The 22,616-nt window shown below is 40.1% G+C and overlaps 2 protein-coding genes across 4 annotated transcripts in view; one reads left to right on the top strand and one right to left on the bottom strand.

Annotated features, from left to right (window-relative positions):
• Positions 1 to 5,464: 5,464 nt before the first annotated feature.
• adrb1 (adrenoceptor beta 1) lies at positions 5,465 to 6,658 on the top strand. The gene has a single exon (XM_020651218.3). The coding sequence runs from the start codon at positions 5,465 to 5,467 to the stop codon at positions 6,656 to 6,658; it is 1,194 nt and encodes a 397-aa protein (XP_020506874.2).
• A 9,682-nt stretch (positions 6,659 to 16,340) lies between these two features.
• Positions 16,341 to 22,616, bottom strand: part of ccdc186 (coiled-coil domain-containing protein 186) — a 29,290-nt gene continuing 23,014 nt past the window's right edge. For 2 of the 3 annotated variants that reach the window (XM_065949476.1, XM_020651215.3), the window contains exons 15-16: positions 21,677 to 21,896; positions 16,341 to 19,220 (exon numbers count right to left, since the gene is read on the bottom strand). In XM_065949476.1, the coding sequence (XP_065805548.1) occupies positions 19,137 to 19,220; positions 21,677 to 21,896 (304 nt within the window). In that variant the 3' untranslated portion in view covers positions 16,341 to 19,136. The remainder of the gene's footprint in view (positions 19,221 to 21,676; positions 21,897 to 22,616) is intronic. The other variant, XR_002278520.3, reaches the window with a different exon arrangement.

The raw sequence follows: 22,616 nt of genomic DNA, 5'->3' as shown, positions 1-22,616 counted from the left end.
GACTAGCAATTGAAAGTGTCAAAAACATGCAGTTCATCTATCTTAATCATTTTTTCCAACGTTTGTCAGGTTATGTAATCATGCATCATTTTCAAGAGATGGGAAAAAGAACAAGCCTGTGGCGATGCTCCACAGAGTGTTCAGTAGTGGACACCACTTTACTAAGCTCTTGTTCCCTTCTAGGTTCTCCGCACCAGTCACGTGACTGAAAACCATGAATTGTCCAGTGAAAGCAAATCTTTGCACAAATGCAAAAAGTTGTGGCAACCAAAACTCTTTTATCATCATCAATTTTATCATTGCAATATCTCTTGTTTCTTGGTGATCTACACCAAATACACACAGAACAAATGCCTCCAATGTTAGAAGGAGCCATCAATCTCTGCACCCGAGACAATGGCGATATAACACTTATAACACTATAACACACAAAAAAAAAAAAAGCTGTCGCGGTTCCATAGTTCTCTTGCTGTCAACAAACAGGGAGGCTGGAGTCGACCCCAGCTGCCATTGTTTTGTTTTTTCTAATTTTAAAAAGATCTAATAATTTCCAAAAAAGCCGGGCACTTGGCTGTGCATTTTGTTTGCGAGTTGGTAGCAGTAGCAGTAGTGTCTTATATGACACTAGAGTGACACAATGTCAGGCTTGTTCTTTAAAGTTTGATCAGTATGTTTAATGTGTGCTGTGGTAAGCAGAAGGGGTGTGGTGTCCATTCCATGGTTGGAGCAGCCCGCTCCCTTCTGAGCATGTCTTGGCGCCAAATTACATCACCAGTGGAATATCTTAGCGCCCATTGGGATTTAGTTTAGTCTATTAGTATCCCCATTAATTCTTCCTGAGGTCCACAACAACCTATACAGTGACTGTGCCATGACATCTTACACTTCAAATCAACATAACACTAATAAACAGGTCAACATTCAATGTTGCAGCTTACAACAATAACAGACGTGACCAAAACATTAACACAGTCGCACAATAAGGACAGCTCCTGGCCACATGTTAAGATGTATTCAGTTCAGTTTAGAATATTACTAACAAATCATATTTATAAGTCGTTAATGTGTTCAACATTATGTCCACCCCTCATCAGCCAAGCGTGATAAAATCTAATTTTAAAGTCATTACTGGCTCTTCTGTCTCCCTTCACTTGTATCCGTGCCCACTGTCTCATCCCTCTGTCCCCCTTTAGCTGCCCCCCCCCCCCCCCCCCCCCCCCCTTCGCCATCGTTCTACCAGCATCATTAACCCTGCTTGATGCGTGTTGCTTGTCTTTGCTGCCAGAGGCCACTCACATACACAAACCCAGTCTCCGATTAATATGTTCCCACTGAAAAAATCACCGGGGATGACTATTAACTAGAACATTTACAAATTCACAGGTCAGGGCTATAATCAGGTGGTGCCACTTCCCCTGCTTGCTTCCAGTGATGGCCTGTTTAGTCATATGAGGGATTAAAATTAATCAAAATTTAAAAGCGAGCAAAACCTCTGAAGTTAGAGAAACCACAGGCACACAACTCCTTTTAGCAGCATAAAAAGGCTTATATAAGCTTCCTCAAGGGCTTTTTCATCCTCTTATGACACTCATATGATGCATGAGACTGACTGGTTCATTGTTGCTGACTCCTAAAAAGTATGAAGAATAAGATGACTGACTTTTGACTGGAGTTATGTTTTGTTTTTAGAAAGGAGTTGCATGGGCTTAAAGTTATAACCATATGCAGGTTTAGGAATGAGGAAAATCACATACTGTAGTTTACAGGCATTTTTTTTCTGGATGATTGGGCTGCATTAAGAGATTGTATCTGTGTTAGAGATAAAATATTATTACCCAATATCCACAGTTTGTGTGAAGGTGGGGAGAATGCTAAAAGCTCAACAAGCCGGAATAAAGGATGAATAGTTTCTCCACCTTACCTGAAAATGTCACACCAGTTTGTCTACTGCTGTTTCTACGGACTGCTCTTCCTCAACTTTGGCCTTTGACCTGAAGCGTTGACACAAAGAGGTCAAGTCAAGTTGAACCGGCTCTGCTTCCCTGTATTCCGGCATGCAAAACTTGCACGCAGATTCTGCATGTGGGAGGTAGCTGCTGTTTGGGTCTTCAAGAGCACTGCTGTTATAATATTTCTGTGAAAGCGAGGGAGCAATTGCACAAAAATGTTGGACATTTGAAGAGGTGCAAAATGCTTTATAAGTAGCCTCCGAGAGAAATCAATACACCAGAAGAGTTGAAAATGTGTTGCAAGGGTTTTTTGAGGTAACAGCTTTTGAAATACATTCAGTACGCTCGAAATCAGTCACTCAAATGACTTAGCGGTATCTATCTCTGCAGGTAGTTGTGGTTCTTTTTGTATAGTTTATAGATTTTTGCAGCTGTGAGGATATTTTAAAGAAAATTATAGCAACATAATAATTTGTTCTAAAGTGTGCACAAACCTCACATTTAATCATTTCCATTTCAACTACTATTTACCCAAGCAGACATCCAGCAGTCATAAGGCAGAAGGAGCCAGGATTATAGAAAATAATGTCACAAGACCAAGTTCTCCTTAGGGCAGTCCAACTCTGTCACCCTGCCGCAGGGTATGTTGTCAGACAAGGCGACTGACAGCCTGATGCTAAATCAGCCTTTTTAAAAATGTTGTCCTCACCAAAGATTCTTGTGAGATGCACGTTATGGCATTCGAAAAAAATTAAGGTTGTGAGAACTAACTGCAGAGTATAGGTAAAGAGGCAAATCATTTTAGATTCTCATAGAAGCTTCAAAAACAGAAGTTTAAACATCTCTTTTATAATATTAATCATTCCTATTTGGTATTTAGTAATAATAGATATTTGTAATTAGATCTGGTCCTGGTTCTCTGCAGCCCCGTGAGATGAAGTAAGTGGTTGTCCAGATTAAAGAATGAAAGGGAGCTTTCACAATCTGGCCACATAAAATGCTCTTATTTATGGCTTAAAAACTTATAAATAACATACTATGAAAGTATTTTTTTGTTGTTTTAATTATAAACCCATAAATGTCATTGCATTATTAAAAACTGGGACACGACTCTATGACAGAGATTGATAACTTTCAGAGTGAAATGAAGCCTGATGTCAGATAGGCTGTTTGGTCACTCAGAATCAACAACCTGTTTTCTCCACAAAGTATTTGAAGATTGCCACAGAAACCCCCTGAAGCTTGGTGTAGAGGCAGTATTAGTTCAGCCTCCTGACATGGACGCAACTCTCCCTTAGGTCACGTTGGGTCATGTCATGACACAGCGTCGGGTCGTAAGGTTTACAAACAGGCGTGTTTGTCAGAACAGAGAGAAAAAAACAAAAAAACAGAGATAGCAGCATCATCCATCTTTGTGTGCACACTGTGTGTCACAAGGCACAAGAGAAATGCTTCCACTTAACTGATCATCAAGATTACTGTCCTTGTGTCCGAGTTTGAAAGTCTTGCATCCGACTCAGAAGGGCTTTTTGAAATTGATTGAGGGATGTAGGCCAGCTGTCTTTTCTACACATTTTGTGTTGAATATATTAAGTCTCTGCATCCACCTCCATGCACCCTAATGTTTCTCAGTCTTCCTTAGCGTTCCCTGTTTCAGTTTGTTGACTGATTTGAAGCCCTGGAAATGCTTGTACTCCGTCTTAACCTGTGGTTTTAAGTCACAGTTGATGGATGTACACCTCTGAGTCTGGTTCAGCTCATTGCTTTGACCTGTCTAAAGGATGTTTTTTCTTACCACGGCTGAAGTGCTTTTTCTAGTGGATGAATGTAAGGTCAGTGGATACAACACAGCAAGGAGTACAGACCTGCCTTTTAATGTTAGGTGTCATGTGAAAGCTTTTGTTGTGATTTGTTGCTCTCGGAATAAAAATGAAAAGATACATTACTTGTACAAAGATTTATGACTTGCAGCCGACCCGGACTCTTTGTTTCTGTAAAATTGCACATAATGAATATTCTGGCTGTTGGTCAACCGTTGATTTCAGAGGTTTCACGCAATCCAGCTGTAGATCTGTGGTCTGGCCTGACCTCATGGCCCTGGAATGTATTCTTTGTGATAAAAATATAAAATGGTGGAATAACAGATCTTGTTTGTGATGGCAAGTGATGAAAACTGGGAAATCCCTGTAGTTCATATTGCCATGGTGGGTTTTTGGATTTCCATATTTGGCTTCAAATGTGCCCAAAGACTGGCAGATGTTTTTTTTTTTTTTTTTTTAATATTAGACACAAACAGATTCAGGTAGGAGGCTGGATCTGTTCAGCGAGATGATTAATGGAGGGTAGTTATACACACATCACATTGGTGCAATAATAACAACATTTCTTTCTTTTTTTTTAAGTGGCAAGCTTGCACACTTATTCCATGAAACACAAATATTTAAATATCCCAACATTTCAATCGCACTTTGGTCTTCATTGAGTGAAAAATGGAATCCATCCACAGTGTTTATTGGTTTTGCTCACCAATAAGATGACACACCCTTTTATGGCATGCAGAGGTGTGTCTAGAGATGGCCTGGGGTGGAACGGTCCCTCCACTAAATCTGGTCGCTATCAGAGCAACATTTGGGCCACCCCTATCTGTAAAGTCTGAACACACTTGGTTAATGGTTGTTCAGGTATGGTTAACCATTCAATCCACCCAGGGAGATAAATGTCCACAAACTATCATTCATTTACAATATACAAGAAAAATACAAATAAATAAATGGTAATAAAAAAAACACATCACTAGCAGTCTCCCAACATTTCACAGACAGCGTATAGACAAAGCTCTACATGTACACTGATCAAATGTTTTGTTAAATGAACCTTGTTTCATGATATCAAGTGTTTATCTATATTGTATTTTTGTTGAACTAACCTTCTGCTCCGAATAAAAAAATCCCCTAACAATACTTAAAATCTGTGTACATCAATCAAACTCTATTGTAGCAGAAATATAAAGTTAGGAGACAAGATGGCAAAACAAATTCTCTGGAAAAAAAAAGTCTTTTTTTTTTTTTTTTTTTAAGTAAGGAGAAAGCACATGTCGTGCTTTCATTTTAACACAAGTAGGCTATGTATTTTTGATATAGTCGTGTGTCCAAGATGCCAAACAAAACACACGAAAAACGCTTGTGAAAAATGTAATTCATCGTAAACGAAGTGTTCATGTTTAACTCTTAAATATTTGAAGTCCAGGTGCCGTTTGCCTAATCAGCTTCATTGTTGTTACTTAGCCTGAGCGGCGTTGATTGGTCCAGAGGAGCTCTGATGTCATCGCCTGCTTTGATGTCCCGGCCAGTGCAGCAGCTCGCGCAGGCTGAAGCAGAGAAAGAGGAGCTCCAGTTGGAGTTGGAGCGCAACGGGAGAGACCCGTGGCCCTTGCAGTCTGTTTAAAAAAAAAAAGGCTGCCTTGCACTTGCCTGGATGAACCCGACCTGGTCCTACACTCAGCGCAGCAGCCCGTCATGGGGGACGGTGGCGCGTCCTCGCAGGTGAACCTCCAGAATGGCTCCGGCAGCGGCGCTTCGGACGCACCAGGCGCCGCTGCGACCGCGTCCGAGCAATGGATGGCTGGGATGAGCCTGGTTATGGGTTTGATCGTCCTGTTCATTGTAATTGGGAATATTCTAGTGATCGTAGCCATAGCCAGGACGCAGAGGCTGCAGACGCTCACGAATGTTTTCATCGTGTCTCTGGCCAGCGCGGACCTCATCATGGGGCTGCTCGTGGTGCCGTTTGGCGCCGCTCTCGAGGTGCGCGGCTCGTGGCAGTACGGCTCCTTTTTCTGCGAGTTCTGGATTTCGGTGGATGTCCTCTGCGTCACAGCCAGCATCGAGACCCTGTGCGTTATCGCCATAGACAGATATGTGGCCATCACCTCGCCTTTCCGCTACCAAAGCTTGTTAACCAAAGCTCGCGCAAAAACGGTGGTGTGCGTTGTGTGGGCCATCTCTGCGCTCGTGTCCTTCCTCCCAATCCTCATGCACTGGTCCCGGGACAGCTTGGACACCGCTTGCTACGAGGACCCGGAATGTTGCGACTTTGTCACCAACAGAGCGTATGCCATCTCCTCATCCATCATCTCCTTTTACATTCCTCTTCTGGTCATGATTTTTGTTTACGCCCGCGTGTACAGAGAGGCGCAAAAGCAGCTGAGGAAAATCGACAAGTGCGAGGGCAGGTTTCACAACACTTTAACAGGACAGACCTCCAAGTGCAGGAAGAGGCCGTCAAAAATCCTTGCGCTCCGGGAGCAGAAGGCGCTCAAAACACTTGGCATCATCATGGGGACGTTCACTCTGTGCTGGTTGCCCTTCTTTATTGTCAACGTGGTGCGTGTGTTTAGCGCGGAGATGGTGGACAAGGACCTTTTCGTGTTCCTAAACTGGTTGGGGTATGTGAACTCAGCGTTTAACCCCATCATTTATTGCCGGAGCCCGGACTTCAGGAAAGCGTTCAAGAGGCTGCTGTGCTGTCCGCGGCAGGCCGACCGCAGGCTGCACATCAGTTCCTGCGATCTGTCCCGGTGCTCCGGCGGGTTCGTCAACGCTCTGGAGCCCGGGACGCTGGGGATGTGGTCCGATTGCGCAGTCTTGGACAACAGTGACAGCAGCCTGGTGGGGGGCGTGAAGCTGTCTCACTCTGAATCCCAGCTGTGAAAAAAAAAATCAAAAAAGAAAATCACTTTTTGTGCGGATTACAGACGATTAGTGGAGAAAAATAACACGGGTGTAGACTCTTCGAGGTGTCTCTTTGGGAAAAGGTTTGCGCACCTTGTAGTTTGATGGGTACTATTTGGGTGTTGTGTGTTTTTAAAAGCCATATTTATCGATAAGAAATCAGGACACCATGAGCAAACCTCTGAATGTAAAAGAGACAATCCAATTAAGCAAGAAATATAATTCGATGGAATTCAGTAAGATGGGTGCATGCACTTAAAGCAGGACGTGCGCCCTCGTAGTTTAAACCTTTAATTGTTTTATTGAATCAGATGTTTTATGTTGAACTTTTCGAGAGAAATATATTCAAGGGAACTATGTTTCCTTGGAATTAACCCCCAGGCCACTGTTTCTTTCTAAAAAAATGACCCATCGGGCGCACCGTAACAGACTGGTATATTTATTTATAAGCTTTGGACAGGCGCGACTGCACTTAGTCCTGTCCTGCTCACAATGTGTTTCACCGTTTTACCTCACGGCCATCGACAAGTGCAATTTGTACGGCAGGTATTTGTTTATATTAAACATTGATGTAAATAGAAATGTATTTATTCCACGCTGCCCTTTTACAGTTAAGAAAGTGCGCGTGGGCTGTTTCCCCACGCCCTTCGTACATATTAGAATAAGTGGAGTTTAGTACAGAAGTGAGGAATTTGAGCCTCTCTCTTTGTCCTTTAAGCTTTGCATACTGTTGTCAGGTGGTGTGTTTACTCCTGTGAAATAAAAGGAAGTTCCTTTGTTAACTGTTTGAGCTTTATTTGGATTATTAATGATTTACATCTATTGAAAACTTAAACCCCTGAAGAGAAGTATGTTTTTCCCTCTTTATGAAGGACCCTTCATTCACCATCAATAATGTGGGTTGCAAATTCCCCCACAGGTAAACAACCGCTTTACATGATTGTGCCATTTGTTGTGAAGTTGAAAGACTGTGTGATTGTTGGACTACTGAGAACAGCTGGAATGTCTGATTGGCCCCTGTGGAGAGATGAGTCACAAAAGGCTGATTTTTGAACCTTGGATTTCATACTCATTTATGCACAGTCCATTACTATGATCTAACTTTTTTTACGTATTGGATCTATTTTCAGCTGTGCTTGGAAAGAGGTGTTTGATCTGCAATTTTAGTCCAAAAATACTGAAACAAATACGCTATTATCGTTAGTTTCAGACTAAAAGCATTTACTCAATTACAGGGAAAACATGTTTGTATCGTTAAAAATGTTGAGGTTACATTACCGTTGCACATTTAAATGAAATTGGACTGTAAGTGGAATTAGTTTGTTGCACATTTACACTTCACCATAATTGTACTGTATTTTAACTTGGTTATGAATCACAACAAAAAGCAGATCCAATGTGACTCTTGTGCATGTTCCCCAATTTAAACTTTATAAAAGGATTCTGCTGCAACTTTAACTTGCACTTTAACACTCTCAGTGACTGAGACAGAATGAGATAAATAGAGCTGAATATCTGGAAAAGCTAAGGGTTTTTTTCACTTAAATACCAATGGATCCTACTTTCCCATAATGCAACTCCTTGCCTCCAACACCAACAATCTTAACATTAAGCAGAATTATTTTAAACATGTATGTTAGACAGAAGACAAATGAAACATGGTGACATCCCTTTAACATCATCAGGGTTGTACTCTACACTTGGCCTCCCAGTAACAGATCATAGAAGCATTTTCAAACAGTAACATACGTTAAAGCTGTAAAGAATGCTTGTTTGTCATTTTTTTTTAACCTTAACCAAACTAGTTGAAATTGTTTGAATCCTGATTGGCTGAAATGTTTGTTTGTTTTTGATCTCTGCGTTTGGTCCATTGACCTCGCTCTAAAAGCCTACAGAAACCGTTTAAGTAAATATGATGACAGCTGTTGTTATGGAGTGGCTCCTACAGGAGTTTCTTCTTGGGAATATAAATTAGCAGTTAAGCTGCACGTCTTTGAAATGCATTAGCATGATGTGTTGTGCTAATGATGCTGTCCCAGAGGGGCCAAGCTGTGCATGACAATTAGACTGAGAAAACTGAATGAAACTGAGCTCAGCTGTTTGGGCTGATGAACATTCCCTAGATATGATTAGCTGAAATAATATGTGTGAATGAGACTCAGCTTTCAGACAAAAACAACAACAGCCGCAGTGAAGGAAGAATCAGTGACGGCCCCCTGCTGGCAAATGCCCGTTTCATTATTAAGCTCTGTCTGTTTTGGCAGGGTGTTTTTATTTGGGAGGATCAGCAGTGAGCTCGCAGATGGAGAAGCTCATTAGAAACTTCCAGAATAATGGTTTCAAACTGCACGTGTACAAGTTGGCGTTTTTGCCGCAACCAGTCAAAGAAGAGGAATTTGTATTACCTGGGATGACTGGTATAAATGGGCTATAGGGACAAGCCTTTCCTTCCTTATACAATAATGATGAGACAAAACATATAACATGTTGATGGAACATAAATAAGTCACTGAATAATTACAAGAAAAACATGCAATATCTCTCAATGGGCTTAGTTTTTACAGCCGATAAGCACTGTAGCATCCTCTTTCATTCACTTCCATAGTGTAAATGAGTGACAGGTGTCATGACACGCCCCTTTGACTTGCTGCCCATTGGGGTTAAATATCAACCTCCTTGTTTAATTCATGGAAGGGGAACAAGTTAGTGTGTTTGGACCGTAGACTGTGAATATCAATATGGAAGTATTTATTTTATTGTACTGAATTTCTTCCTCTTTAAACTTGACCATAGACATTATATATTTATTGTCCCTGAAACACAAGTGCATTTTACAAAAGCAGGGGCAACTCAATATACAATCGTTCACTGTCACATTCCAATAATCCAGATGCTAATGCAAAGAAACAAGCAGCAAACACAGGTCTGCTTTTATTTTGTCCTGTTTGTCATGTTTTTGTTCTTGTGAAGACAAAGACCATATTCCTCCTTGTGGACAAATACATTTATATTCTTTTCTGTTCTGTTCTATAACATGGAATGAACCTCCTCCTGTCCAGACTCTGAATAATATCATCTCTGCCAGCCAACTCCTACTGCCATCTGTACTCGATCAATGACCGACAAAACCACCATAATCATGCAAAAGAATACTAAAAAATCTGATAATTACACTTATTCTCTTTTCCAAAATATTTGTTCAAATGCCTTTAAATATGTTTTTTTTCAGGTACAAATACAGTGTAGAAAGAACAAAAGCCCCTCTGATTAAAAGTCGGTTCAAAATACATTACCCTCATTGCGCACCTTTGGTGAGCCAGAGGGTCAAATAAAGGACAACTAGGATAAAAAAAATAAGCTCATTACTGCAGACATCCAGCTGAAATGTGATTATAAAAACATTATGAGGTAAAAAAAAAAAAAAAAAAATGCAAATACTGTCATTTTCTGCAGGAGGTAGATTTGAAGGGAGGATGTAGCAACACACAGGGAAAGAAAAACAAACTTCTCTTTAAAAAACAGAAATGTCAGCACCTGGGATAATTATTGCTGATTGCTGATGACGGCAACCTCCCATGGTCCATGCAGCGAGTCCATAGAGTGCTTTTTAGCCCCCATTTGGCACTGCTAAGTTGTGATAAATCTTTTCTTTGTTGACATTGGATGTATCTATAAATTTATAGAGCATACATACCAGACAAACACTGTATTTGATTAGCCTGTAAAGCTATTTTTTTAATGCCAAGGCATGGATTAGGTGGACATTTAGTAGAAAACTTAGCTCAACAACATTTGAGATGTTAATTTACATCATGCCTAAATAATGAGCATAACCTCGAGGAGACCCTAAAACTTGCACATGGTACTGATGCAAACCATTGATAAATCTTTCATTTGCTAATAATTGCCATGTAACCCTGAAAGAGTAAATTCCCCTGTGATTTTTTCCACTCTAACTCACACTGTGAGTGTTGCAGTTTCCTGCCAGAAGCAGGTGCCTTGTCCATTTGTTTGGATTCCCTTGTGAACTGGGCGCTCAGTGGCCTCCATCTGCTCTGCTTTGGCTTGCTTTGATTGTTGCTCATGTAAGAATTGGGCGACTGTGGTCCGTCATGTTCAGCGTTAAAGTTTTCCTAATGTTAATGGGTATTGACAAATATATGAACAAGAAACCAGATCCTATAGACTTCATAACACCTTTCATTAGCATATGCAATCCGGATGCTGCCAAGAAAGTAATAGCAGACATAGAGATACAACTTACTGGTACACCTGTTTTCTGTGAATTGGACCCAGAGATGCCAACCTTATCGTTCTTAACCTTTAAAAACATACTACACCTATGTGTGCGAACAGAGATGTCGTCATAAAAATAAGCAGTTTCACGTTGGATTTTAATTGAAATGGGGCATACAGCTAGCCTGAATAAGTCTGAAGGTAGTGAAGTGTGTAAATCACAACTTAAATGTCTAATCTTGAAAATAACTTAAACAAATATCTGTAAAGCCCCTACAAATGTTTTAACACATTGGTGTTCGAGTTAGTGGCCTACTCATGATGGGGCTAAAAATTCATTTTAGGTACCAAAATTACTGCAACTGAACGACTAACGGCCATCTGCAGTTATTTGGTTCTGACTAAAGTTGCAGGCAAAGAAGAAAATGGGGATGTTCAAGATTGTAATTTAGGATCTGTAGAAAAAAAGAGGATTTTGTGCCATATTAGCTAGGTGCAGACATAGGGTGCTTTTTTGTTATTTAGAAAGAGCCAGGCTAGCTGTTTCTGTTTTTTTCAGCCTTTGTGCTAGCTAGGCTCACTTAATGTGCTTCCTCATGATGAATGGACAGATCTAAAAATGATATCTTCCTCTAATCGTAGACATTAAAGCAAAAAAAAAAGTTGTTTTAACCGATGTTTAAAGAAGCAAAGACAAAAGAGTAAGGCAATGTTATCTCAATAGACGGTCAACATGGTGGGATATGATTGTACATTTCTTGATCAAAGGATTTCTGTCTTTCACTCAGCTTGAAGAGATCTGACCACTATTCTTCCACATGGAAGCATTTTAAAGTACAGATGTTTGTAGTTTAGCCTTTGTGCAGCTTCAAATCCTTCTAAAAGCCTCTTACTTTTAAACAAAGTCTTTGTTTTAAAGAACATTAATGACCATGATGGAATGAACAGTCCTTCACAAAAACATTGTTGTTGAGGAGGTGGACTTCACACACAGGATTAGCGGCTTTACGCTGCTTTAGCGGTGTTCAAAGCTCTCAGAGAGGCCAACCTGAGTCTAAAAGGGGAAAATTGCCCTTTTGGAAGACCGCCAACTGACATTTGGGGGTTTACCCCTCACAGTAAAGGCTAATGTGTCACAAAAGTAAAACATCACAGTGATTCATCAGATCCCCAAACCTTCCTCATCTCTTCACATGTTAATCTGCTGACCACTTTAAGTTCCTGAACATAGACTGTCAGAAAAATAACTTAGCTAAGGTCCAGAGTGCTAGGTGGGGTGATGAATAGAAATGAAATATGTTTAGTTTACAATAACCTACAAAATTCCTAATGTTTGGGTTTCCTTACTTTAGAATAAGCTTTTTAAATCTGAAGGGAGATCAGATTATTATCAGTTATTGTTATTTGCAGTTTTAACAAAAGCCTACAATGAACAAAACTTACACTGGCTCTTGGTATGTCAGGAGTTCCTGACCATCATAGGTTCTCCTTGGTCAGAAGAAGAGGGTGAAGAGGCTGCTTGCAATCAGCTATCTCAAAACTATATGCTGCTTAGGAGCATTATATGGTTATAAAAATATGCACGTTTTCACTTGAATGTGTGAACAAATAGTGTAAGGCTTTTACGTGGAAATTTATGCACTTAAGAGTGTGCACTTGTCAGTGTTCACTTAAAAGTAAGCACTACAGAGTTTGTATATAAAAGTATGAATCTGCAAGTGTGCACATGTGCACTTGTCAGTATTCATTTGTGCACTTGAAACTGTGCAATGTATGACATTTTGAGAAACAATATAAGCAACCTGAAAGAGCAATTTGCAGCAAGGGAGTGCACAGCTTAGGCTGTTTTGCACATACAATGCAGCTCAACAAGAGTTCACATGTGACCACAGAGGGTGAGTGATGCTATTCCAAGACAGATTATGGGGAAGATTAAAATAAAAATGAAGTCAGTTTATATGTATTTATATGTGTGGCCTTGAAAGTAGTTTAAAACAGTATGTCTGTGTAGGTTCTCAGTCATCCAGGTTTTAGGATTTGGGCTTAAAACTTATGTGCTTGAGTGTGCACTTGAAAGTAGCCTATACACTTACTCATGTGAAATTGTGCTCTTGCTCTTCACTAATTAAAACTTAATGTTTTGTCTTTGGTTATTATGTAAGGTTTGTGAGTTAAGTAAAATACTCCTGAAAGTCTTAATTTAATTTACGCAGTAAACTGAATTCTCTTATATTAATTGTGTTTTATATTTTCAATAAGAATTCTCAGTTTGAATATGAACATTTGAAAAATAATATATTTGTTGGAAAGGGGGCTTTAAGGAAGTAGTTAATTGTTTTTGTTAATTAATGAAGAATCATTTTGAGTGTTTATTTTACATGCTAGAATTTCCAACACAATTTGATGCATTAACATTCACCAGAATGTAAGGAATTAAGTATTAGGTACTTCAAATTTCATTTCGTGTCTCTCCTGTTAGAATGAAGCCTGTTTTTCATTAATCACAACTGCTCTATTTTATCTATTTATTTTTGCCCCTGTCCCACTAACAGCCTGAGTTCGCCACTAGTTACAGTAATTAAAAAATTATAATACAGACACCTCACAGGGGCCGTAATGTACCTAAACACTAACCTGTTGAAAAGCCTTCTTCACGCTCAAGGCCCTCTCTTGCTGACTGTGTGCACCCAGCACTGACCAGAGGCTGCGACTGTGCTCTCGTCTGTACAGCATGAAGATAAAGAAGACAATGTCCATACTGCTGCATGTTATATAACTAAGAGGAGTTCTAGTCTATGCATCAAACTAAATGTAGTTAGTTAAATAATCCATTCACAAAGAGCACCTTGAATTATAAACAAAATCAAAATAATAGGTTTTTATGGTACCGGCACAGGGCCACTCAATTTCCTAATGATGCGTTTGGAGTGAGGGATTAAAACAATGTCATGTCATCAAAGCATTTCAGAGCAGTTCCACTCATAAGAGGCCTGATTCTCCAGACTCTTGATTCATTTAGAATCCTATACGCAGGAAATAAGCTGACTATGATTATCCTTATTATAGAGCTTAATTCATATTCAAATGTGTTTATCTTGCAGTTGCAGCTGTTACAGTGCCTCTCTTATGGTATATAAGAACAAAAAGAAACAGGCTGGCAAGGTCAGACGTGTTATCTACACACCTTGAGAGCCACATTCATGGTTTCTGCTGCGTCTAAAAGACACAGGCGATGCTTTATGAATTCAAGGGTGGTCATCTATGCTGATAGGAGAATCCATTATCAGAGGGCTAAAAATAGCAGCAGTAATCATTGGCCTGAATTGGATACTTGAACCTGTCGTGTTCCACAGAGCCTGCAGAGAAAATGGCAAATTTCAGCCAAGCATGACAGGAAAGTCTAGGAGAGCAAACGTCTTGTTTTCCCGCTAAGTGGTTTGTTATTTTTGATCACGGAAGATATCAGTCGGCCTGTAGGTGCCTTCAAATGCCTGCACATGTGCCCGCGTGGGAAAGAGGAACAGAGAAATGTTATACATGATGATTGATTTAGATGGGTGCAGATAACAGCATGATTGTTGTAAGGATGTTGTTCAAAACTGCTTTTATGGCAAGTTTGGATTCAGATTACAGGACGCAAAGACAGCAGGAAATTCTGCATTTGAAATCAGCATGGAATCAATGAATTTGATGGATTTTAAAGCAGAACATAAAAGACAATTCCACCTGACTTCGCATTGTAGTCCTTTTACACTGTCTGGTCGACAAATAAAAACAACAACAACAAAGCAGAACCAGATATCTCTTTTAAAATTAATTTATCCTCCCCAGTCAAATGCTGGCAACTGAATTACCCAAAAAATGTAACCAAGTTAATAACCACTGAATGAAGTAGTTTGTGTTGTGTAGTTTAGTGTCCTGAAGACCGCTTGAACGAAAATTGTGACAATTCATCTTCTCTGTTGCATAATACAATTTAGTCATTTTCATTCAGAGGGTAGCGACTGGAGGCTCCATTAGCTGCTTCTAGCAAAACACACACAAGAGGGTCATATGGTAACAGCACGTTAATGTGCATTATAGAAGGGCCAGCCCTGATGCTGGGGGAATGTAGGCCTGAGGCAACATAGAACCTAATCTTGGGATAAATCCTTGAGGGAACAGCGGGATGACCCCCCCTCCCTCCCCCCCTCAAACAGAGATGAGCAGCTGGCTGTAGAGGTTGGGTAAAAGGTTTTCCTTCTTAATGCACTTCTCTAATCTTTTTTCTTTATTAAACTCAAGTGACATCACTCGAGGCAAATATCTGCTTCCTTCACTCTAAGCCACTAAATGATTTATACATTTTTCTAGGATATGCAGCTGTACATTCACAGACTTGTAAACAGACGCTCATGAATAAACAGGATTCCCATCAACGAGTACTGCTCGTTTTTTTTTGTCCTATAGCCTATTAAGATTTACAATATTTGGTGTTTTGGCTGCTTTTTAAAAACTGTGAAATAGAGATTCTAATGTCCTTTCCTTGTTAATAATAATAATAATAATAGTAATAATAATAATAAATTAGTCTTATACAGCGCTTTTCTGAATACTCAAAGACACTTTAACAAGGTATAACAACAAAAATAACAATATGATGGGCATTTTCCAATACATTTTTATATCAAAGAAAGACAATCCTGGTGTTTTATCAAAATATGACTAAAATTTAAAGCTCCTGTGAGGAACTTTTAGTTTGTGTCAGACGAAACCAGAAGACAAAATGTAACGTCTTACCTCTTTGCTGATCTTCTCCAGTATATGTATAAATTGTGTTCTGACGACTGTAAACAAAGTCTTTCTTCCGCGTGCTGTTAATCTCTTCGTCTGACACCTGACCTGCAGCAGTGTTTAGACATTTAAAGTCACTTAAAAAGGAACAACCAATGTTACTTCTTGACTGTCTTTTTTTGTAGCTCTGCCTCCTAAGAGCATCAGCTTTAGAATTCATCTCAAAATGTTCCGAAACCAGATTAAAAACTCCAAACAGGACATTTATGTTTTCAGTCTTAAAAAATTAGGTCCCCTACCCAAGAATGATGCTTTCACTTGCCCTGAGATGACAGGTTGCGGAGGAAAGTTCGCCCTTGAGTATTCCCGTAGCGCCGGGTTTTAAATCATCTGCTGAGTGACAGTGGCGCAGTGATGTTCCTGACCTCTAGCAGTGCTGACGCCGCTGCTTTTGAAAAAGGGGACCTAAAGTACATCTGCAGAACACATCCCACAATGTCACTGTGTGAGAGGTCGTCTGTGTAGAAATTCCTTTTCACCTTAAATATACTTCATTCCACTGTCACTGAATAACAGAAGTCAAGCAAACACATGTTATTGTTAACTTTACGACAAATACTAAAAAAAGAAAATACGAGACGAGACCACAGTGGAACATTCAAGAGAGAGTCACGACTCATCTCCTTTAATTCCCTGGAAACACCATATATACAAACATAATCCAGAATCAGTTATCTTTTTTTTAAAAACATCTCATTGTAATTTTACAGATAGACTTATTTACAAATGTATATTATAATCACAGTCGGAATATTTCACAAAAACAGAGCAGGGGGAATCATTGCACAGGAGGAAGGAAAAATAAACATGGCATCACGTTTTGACACTCACACATACTGAACACCATTTTCTTCATTTCCATATAGTGAATCAAGACGTTTTTGGGATTCAATCAAACACACAATGCTGCAGCATGGCTTCATTTCAAGGCTTGGGAAATGTAGGAAATCTCAGAATCAGCATTGTTTCCCCAAGCAGACCAAATCAGAAGAAGCACATAAGCGTGCCTCAGAGAATGATCAAGAATTTAATTAGGAAATCCCATGCGGTTGTTTTGCATAGGTTGGATTTTACTTCAGCAACAGAAACATTCTGTAAAACACAAAACTGCTCCGATTTGTACTTTCTTTTCAGCATTGTTAAAGATGCATGAAAGCAGTAAGATGCTGTGATAAGATGATAACAAGCTGCTGGCTTAAAATAACAAGCTGCTGGCTTAAAAGAAAAATGTAATAAAGTGTAAAGTTGCATCCTTCTCTAACCTTTCTTAGTTTATAAGGTTACTAAGTCTCAATATTACAGTAAGTAGATAAAGATATCACTTATTAGAGAGAAATCAGTTTGGGTGAAATAAAAGTGGAGGTACATCAAAAAGTGAGTGCCCGACACAGCAGCAGGGAGGCTCATGGTCTCTGTGACCTCAATCCAGGAAACTTTCATCTCTATTTATCACATGGCGGGCCATTTCCACATCGCCTCAGGGTGTACAGGAAGGGGATCGGCCCCAGAACCATTCATGACCCACAAAATCTCGTTTCTGATTTGGTGGGTGGGGGTGGAGGTTTATCTTTTGTGGCGGATTCTGAGGTCAAGATCAAATCAAGAGCAAAGAAAGTTACGTTTTCGTTGAATCAAACGCGTCGTCGGTGCTGAACCCTTCTTCCCCCTGTGTGTGTGATTGACAAAGCAGCTGTGCTGTGTACTGAGCTGCAGGTGTGCAGGTGTGTTTATGTCGCTGCAAACTCTGGTCTAAATTCAAATCATGTTTACCCCTCCAGGTGTAACAGTTGTCATGGTCAAACTGGTAAAAGCGTACAAGCCTTGACAGCTGAACCATGTACATAAAGTGTAAACTCAAAAGTTCCAGAGATTTAAAAAAAGAAGGCACACATGCAGCCAAGCACACACACACACACAATTGGGACACTTAAATATTCATACTTGCATGCTGCATGTACACAAGCATAAAAACAGACATATGACAGTATACTGGCTCACAAACACATTCAGAAATAAAAAGATAGAGACAAAAATAATAAAGGAACAGGATTGCACTTTGTCCCTGGACATATTTCTGTAGGTTCCATTGGCTTACCTGAGCTACAGCTACAACTTCTTCCATTCTCTTTACACTGCAACAGAATGAGTGGCACTACCGAGAGAAATAAAAAAAAGAAAAAGAAAAGAGGAGTGTGACATGAAAACCCAAACATTTTGTCTCCTCCTCAAACAGATCTAATTTAAAGTTTCTACAAGCTACATGTTAGCATGTCTGGACAAAGGAAAAGTGATGATGATGATCTGCTGCTACTGGGGAAGCTAAAGCGTAAATATTTAGATGCTCAGGTTTTTGATTTTATGAGATTTTTTTGCCCGCAAGAGAATTTAAATAGATTGAAGTGAACGAAAAAAACCTTGACTAAAGACTCTACGATCAATAAAGATCAAAATGCCTCATAAAAGAAAAGAAAAACTGATAATCTAACAATTTCAAATAAAAATCTAACTTTTAGCAAAAAATAAAAAATAATTAAATTGCAAAAGAACTACATTCAAAATGGCCACATTTCTACATTTCCACATGCACACGATATATTTGACGCAGATTTTCTTTAAACACACACAGCTGAACGTAAGGATACTTCAACACAGATGGCATAGTAGTTGGACTGCACTACAAGAACAGAAAGTCCCCCTTCTTCAGTGTAGCACCGGTGTCACACAGATGGGTGGATCTGCTAGTGTGAGGCACCTTTGCTTCAGCAGCTCGTGAGCGAGTGCTGTGCAAAGCAGAAGTTGATGAAATATGCTCAGGCGGCACAGAGGTCCCTGTGCTTGCTTTTTTTTCCCCACCACATATGGAGCGCTGCAGAGAAGCAGACTAAAAAAAAAGAAAAAAGACTTGACAGATGGACATGGGAAGGAAAGGGTAGAGCGCTTGCTGGGCGATGATTACTTACCGCCTCTTGGAGCATTGAGTAATTTCAGTAACAAACGTCTTTTCTTTTCTCTATTTCTAGGTAGAATTTGCTCTACATTCATTATAATGGCATCTTCAGTCAATTTACAAGGCAGACAAAGTTCCAAGCTCGAAGCAACTGACTCGTAGAGGGTTTTTTTTTTTTTTTTTTCAGATCTTGGCAAGGCTCAGGAGAAAGTTAGCCAGAGGAAGATTTGCTGTGCAGTGGGAGAAAACAGAGTTGCTTCAATGTGGATGGAATGATGAAAGTTCAAGTAAGTTCAGATAATGAGGTACTCCAAACACGAAGCCTGAGGAGCTACTGGCTTTTACAACATTCAATTTGCTCCCTCAAATGTTGGGGAACAAGCTTCTCATGGCGAGTACTTCCTGGTCCTTTGTTTCCTCTTTCCTGTGAACGGGGTCTCCTCACTTCCTCCTCGCGTCATCCTCAGGACCTCTCTGCTGTTTTATGAGCCTCTCGATCTCGGCCCCCAGAGTCTGCAGATTCTCCTGTTGAGGGAGAGGAAAGACTTAAGACTCCAACACAACATTTAAGGGATTATAAATGAGAAGAAGTGTTGTGCTGTGGCCGTACGGCAGTGATAAAATGTTTATGAGGCTCTGTGAAGACTGTGGTTGCAACTTTGAACAGAAAATGACAATGAAGACTCCATCCATCAGAGTTAAAGTTAAGTCCTAATTTGCCTCTGCCAGTGCCTTTTGTTTTATTGTCATTTTATTGTGCTCATGTCAGTTTTGTATATAATTTCTTCCTGCTTAATGCCAATCATTTCTCATCCACAGATAGAATGTTGCAGCCAGAGATACTCCCACATCACAATTTATTGTCTCATTAAGGTTTTTATGGAGTGCGTCTTAAGGGGAAGTTTGACACAAAGACAATTAGGAGCTGCTTGTTTTGCAAAAATAGAACATATAATTATCAACGCATCTAGTGTAACAATTAAAACCAAACTTCAAAGAGGCTGCAACAAAACATGAGACACGTTTGGAGGGCCCTCCTTGTTGATGTGTGCACTCTAATACAAAAATTTTTCAGAATCAGAAGAACTTTATTGATCCGTTTAAGAACTGTTTGCCGTCTTTCATGTTGATTCTGTCACTCTGTTTGGAGGAGCTCACCCACCCGGTGTATTTGATGTAAATTTACAACGACTTTGAAGTTAACACACTAACTTATATAACATTTTGATTAACCTACAACAATTCGGAATTAATCATTTAGGGTGGATGGGGCGGGGGGCAGGCAGCTCTAAGAAGAAGAAGCTGTACTAAACTCACACAAGGAGCCACATGAGGAGAAATAGTGTGAAAGTAGGTTTCAATCAACTATTTCAGGTCATAGACTAGTCAGAGAGAAAAACATGTCAGTGGGGCACAGCGTCTTTTCTTAGCAAAAACATCAATAATGCAGCTTCTGTATTAGATCATAGTTTCCGACACATCTCTCTTTCAAGAGTGTGTGACAACAAATCTGACCATCACAGCGTCCTCACAGGACGGTCAGTCTTTCAAATTAAGTGAAAAGCCAACTTCAGACGCTGAAACACAAGCTTTACCTGACTTTAAAGGTGTAGGAGACATAACCAAAATGTCAGATTACCCACTGGACAAATAATAACAGCAGGTCTGACATTTCCTGTGACGCTTTCATCCACAGCAACACTGTCAGAGTGTTAGGACAGTACATGACTACCTTTCACTTCTTGGAAAAAAAACATGATATTTTAGGGACTTAACAACCAAAGTCCCGAAAATATCACGTTAAAGAATGAAAAATGTTCTATTTTACAAGAATGAGTTCTTTGCCAACAAAAAGGCTTTGAGGAAAAATGTTGAGAAAAGACAATGAAACACAAAATGTACAAGTCTGTGAAAGGAAGTTATTTGAGATGTCTGCAAGCACGCGTTTAAAGTGTTGTAGTGTCGAGATGTTCCTAGAGTATTTTTAATGACAAAAATAATCTTCAGGTGAATGGTTAGGGGAAAGTCAAGCACAGTCAAGTAGTGCATAGAAGCATTAGTAACTGCTTCTTAAAGGCTGTGTTCACACTGCATACTGTAACGCTCAATTCTGATTGTTTTTATGCTCAGATCAGATTTTTTCAGTGTGGCCGTTCACGCTTTTTAAATATAGCTTTTATCGGTCTCCTGTGTGAGCTGGTCACAGTCTTGGACTGACCCACATGCGCAAAAGAACAACCACAAACACATCACACGCAGCACTGTGTGAAGATCTGACCTGCATGTGATTTGGATCCACATATGAAAGTGGCCCAAATCAGATTTGAGCGACTTCCATACAGCCTTGAGACCAATGAGGCCGGAGCGTGATCACTAAATCATCGTCAATCAAGTATGCTGCATGAGCTGTTCAAACACTGTGCAGAGGGGCAGTAAAGGTGGTCGTCAGGGTTTCTGCACTCTCCTGGAGCAGGCATAGGGTGTACGTTTTTGAGTCAGGAGAAAGTAAATAATGAGTTTAAAAAACAATAGAAAACACCTCAACTTTGTCAGTCGAAGTGGAGGCAGTGGAACTGTTATGAAATGAGAGACCATTGAGTTAGAAATACTGAATTGAAAGATTGTCTGATTTTTGTGTAGTGTAGGATATCTAACAACTGTAAATCAACAGAACAACATCCACTCACACCATCCCCTCTCTCTTTGGATTTGACCAACCATGTCTTTTTTTCTGTACTGATTGCTGCTCCAATAAGTTTAAAAGTCAAGTCTAATCCAAGGTGCAGAATTGCATTCACATGGTCAATTCATATTTCACTCAGGTGGTCTTGACTGATGCAATTACATACTAAATTACAACACAAGAGGGTTCTGTAGGAAACTGCATCTATCATCAATATCACCCAAGTATGTCAATCAGTATTTTCAACTTTTCAATCTCTCAATCTAGGCAGCATCATGTCCGCCGAGGGAGGACCTACCTTCAGAGTGATGTTCTTCAGCAGTGTGTCCTCCAACACCGCCTGCAGCTTCCTGTTTATCTCCAGTGACAGGTCCAAGGTCAGCCCGCTGTCCGCCGGGTGGGAGGTGTACAGCGACGCCATGATGCCCCCTCGCCTACTCAGGTTTGCCTTGTTAATGTCTGACGCCTCCGACGAGAGGGCCCCTGACTCCTCTCTCAGCACATAGCTTTGGATTATTCTGTGGCGAGGAAGAGGAGGAGATGAGTCAAACGGCATGCTCAAAGAAGGAGGAGGAAGGAAACGAAGTGGCAACAACTGGAGAGCGAAAATTGAGAAAGTGGGATTTAAAAGGTGGGAGCGTGAAGAGCTCCAACAGAGCAGGAAGAATTGATTCCAGCGGAAGAAACAGAGGATGTTTCCAGAATACTAAATCAAGTGGAATTGCTCCTTGAAATGTGCATGGGATGCATTTAATCAGAAGGAGCTGCAGGGTTCAATTTTAGCAAGATTTTATACTATTTTTTTATGACTTTTCCATTTCAACAAAAAAAATGGCTATTTAGTTCAATTCATTGCTACTCATCCCAGCCCAGTAAACACCAACATCAGTGTGCTGTTTAATTATAGGAGTGTCATTAATTGCATTCCTCCTCCATTATTACCTATAACTTTGAAAAAGGTGCAGAGGCCTGTGCACAGTCCTACAGAGAAGGTCAAAAACCTCCTGAAAGTCCCCTGAGACGGCTCAGAAATCAATAGTTTTCACCTGCCCTCCACACAGCTTTACAACTAAAGAGCTAGACCTGAATACCGTGACAAAATTCATCGCCACGCTGCCTTTGTGTAGTTCAAATTCAGCACGTGTCTAAGAAGGATATTATGAAGAAGGAGAAGATGAAGGTGGGTATCTGCAGGATGAGCTTTGTGCAAAGGGACATTCCTGACCGTAAGTGAGATT

The sequence above is a fragment of the Labrus bergylta genome, chromosome 21, assembly GCF_963930695.1.
Source record: "Labrus bergylta chromosome 21, fLabBer1.1, whole genome shotgun sequence".
Lineage (NCBI taxonomy): Eukaryota > Metazoa > Chordata > Actinopteri > Labriformes > Labridae > Labrus > Labrus bergylta.
Note: the sequence above shows the minus strand (reverse complement) of the source record. Positions and strands in the feature narration are given on the sequence as shown.

Bases quoted from the DNA above. Each gene is read 5' to 3' on its own strand.
- adrb1 (XM_020651218.3), top strand. From the start codon at position 5,465: ATGGGGGACGGTGGCGCGTCCTCGCAGGTGAACCTCCAGAATGGCTCC.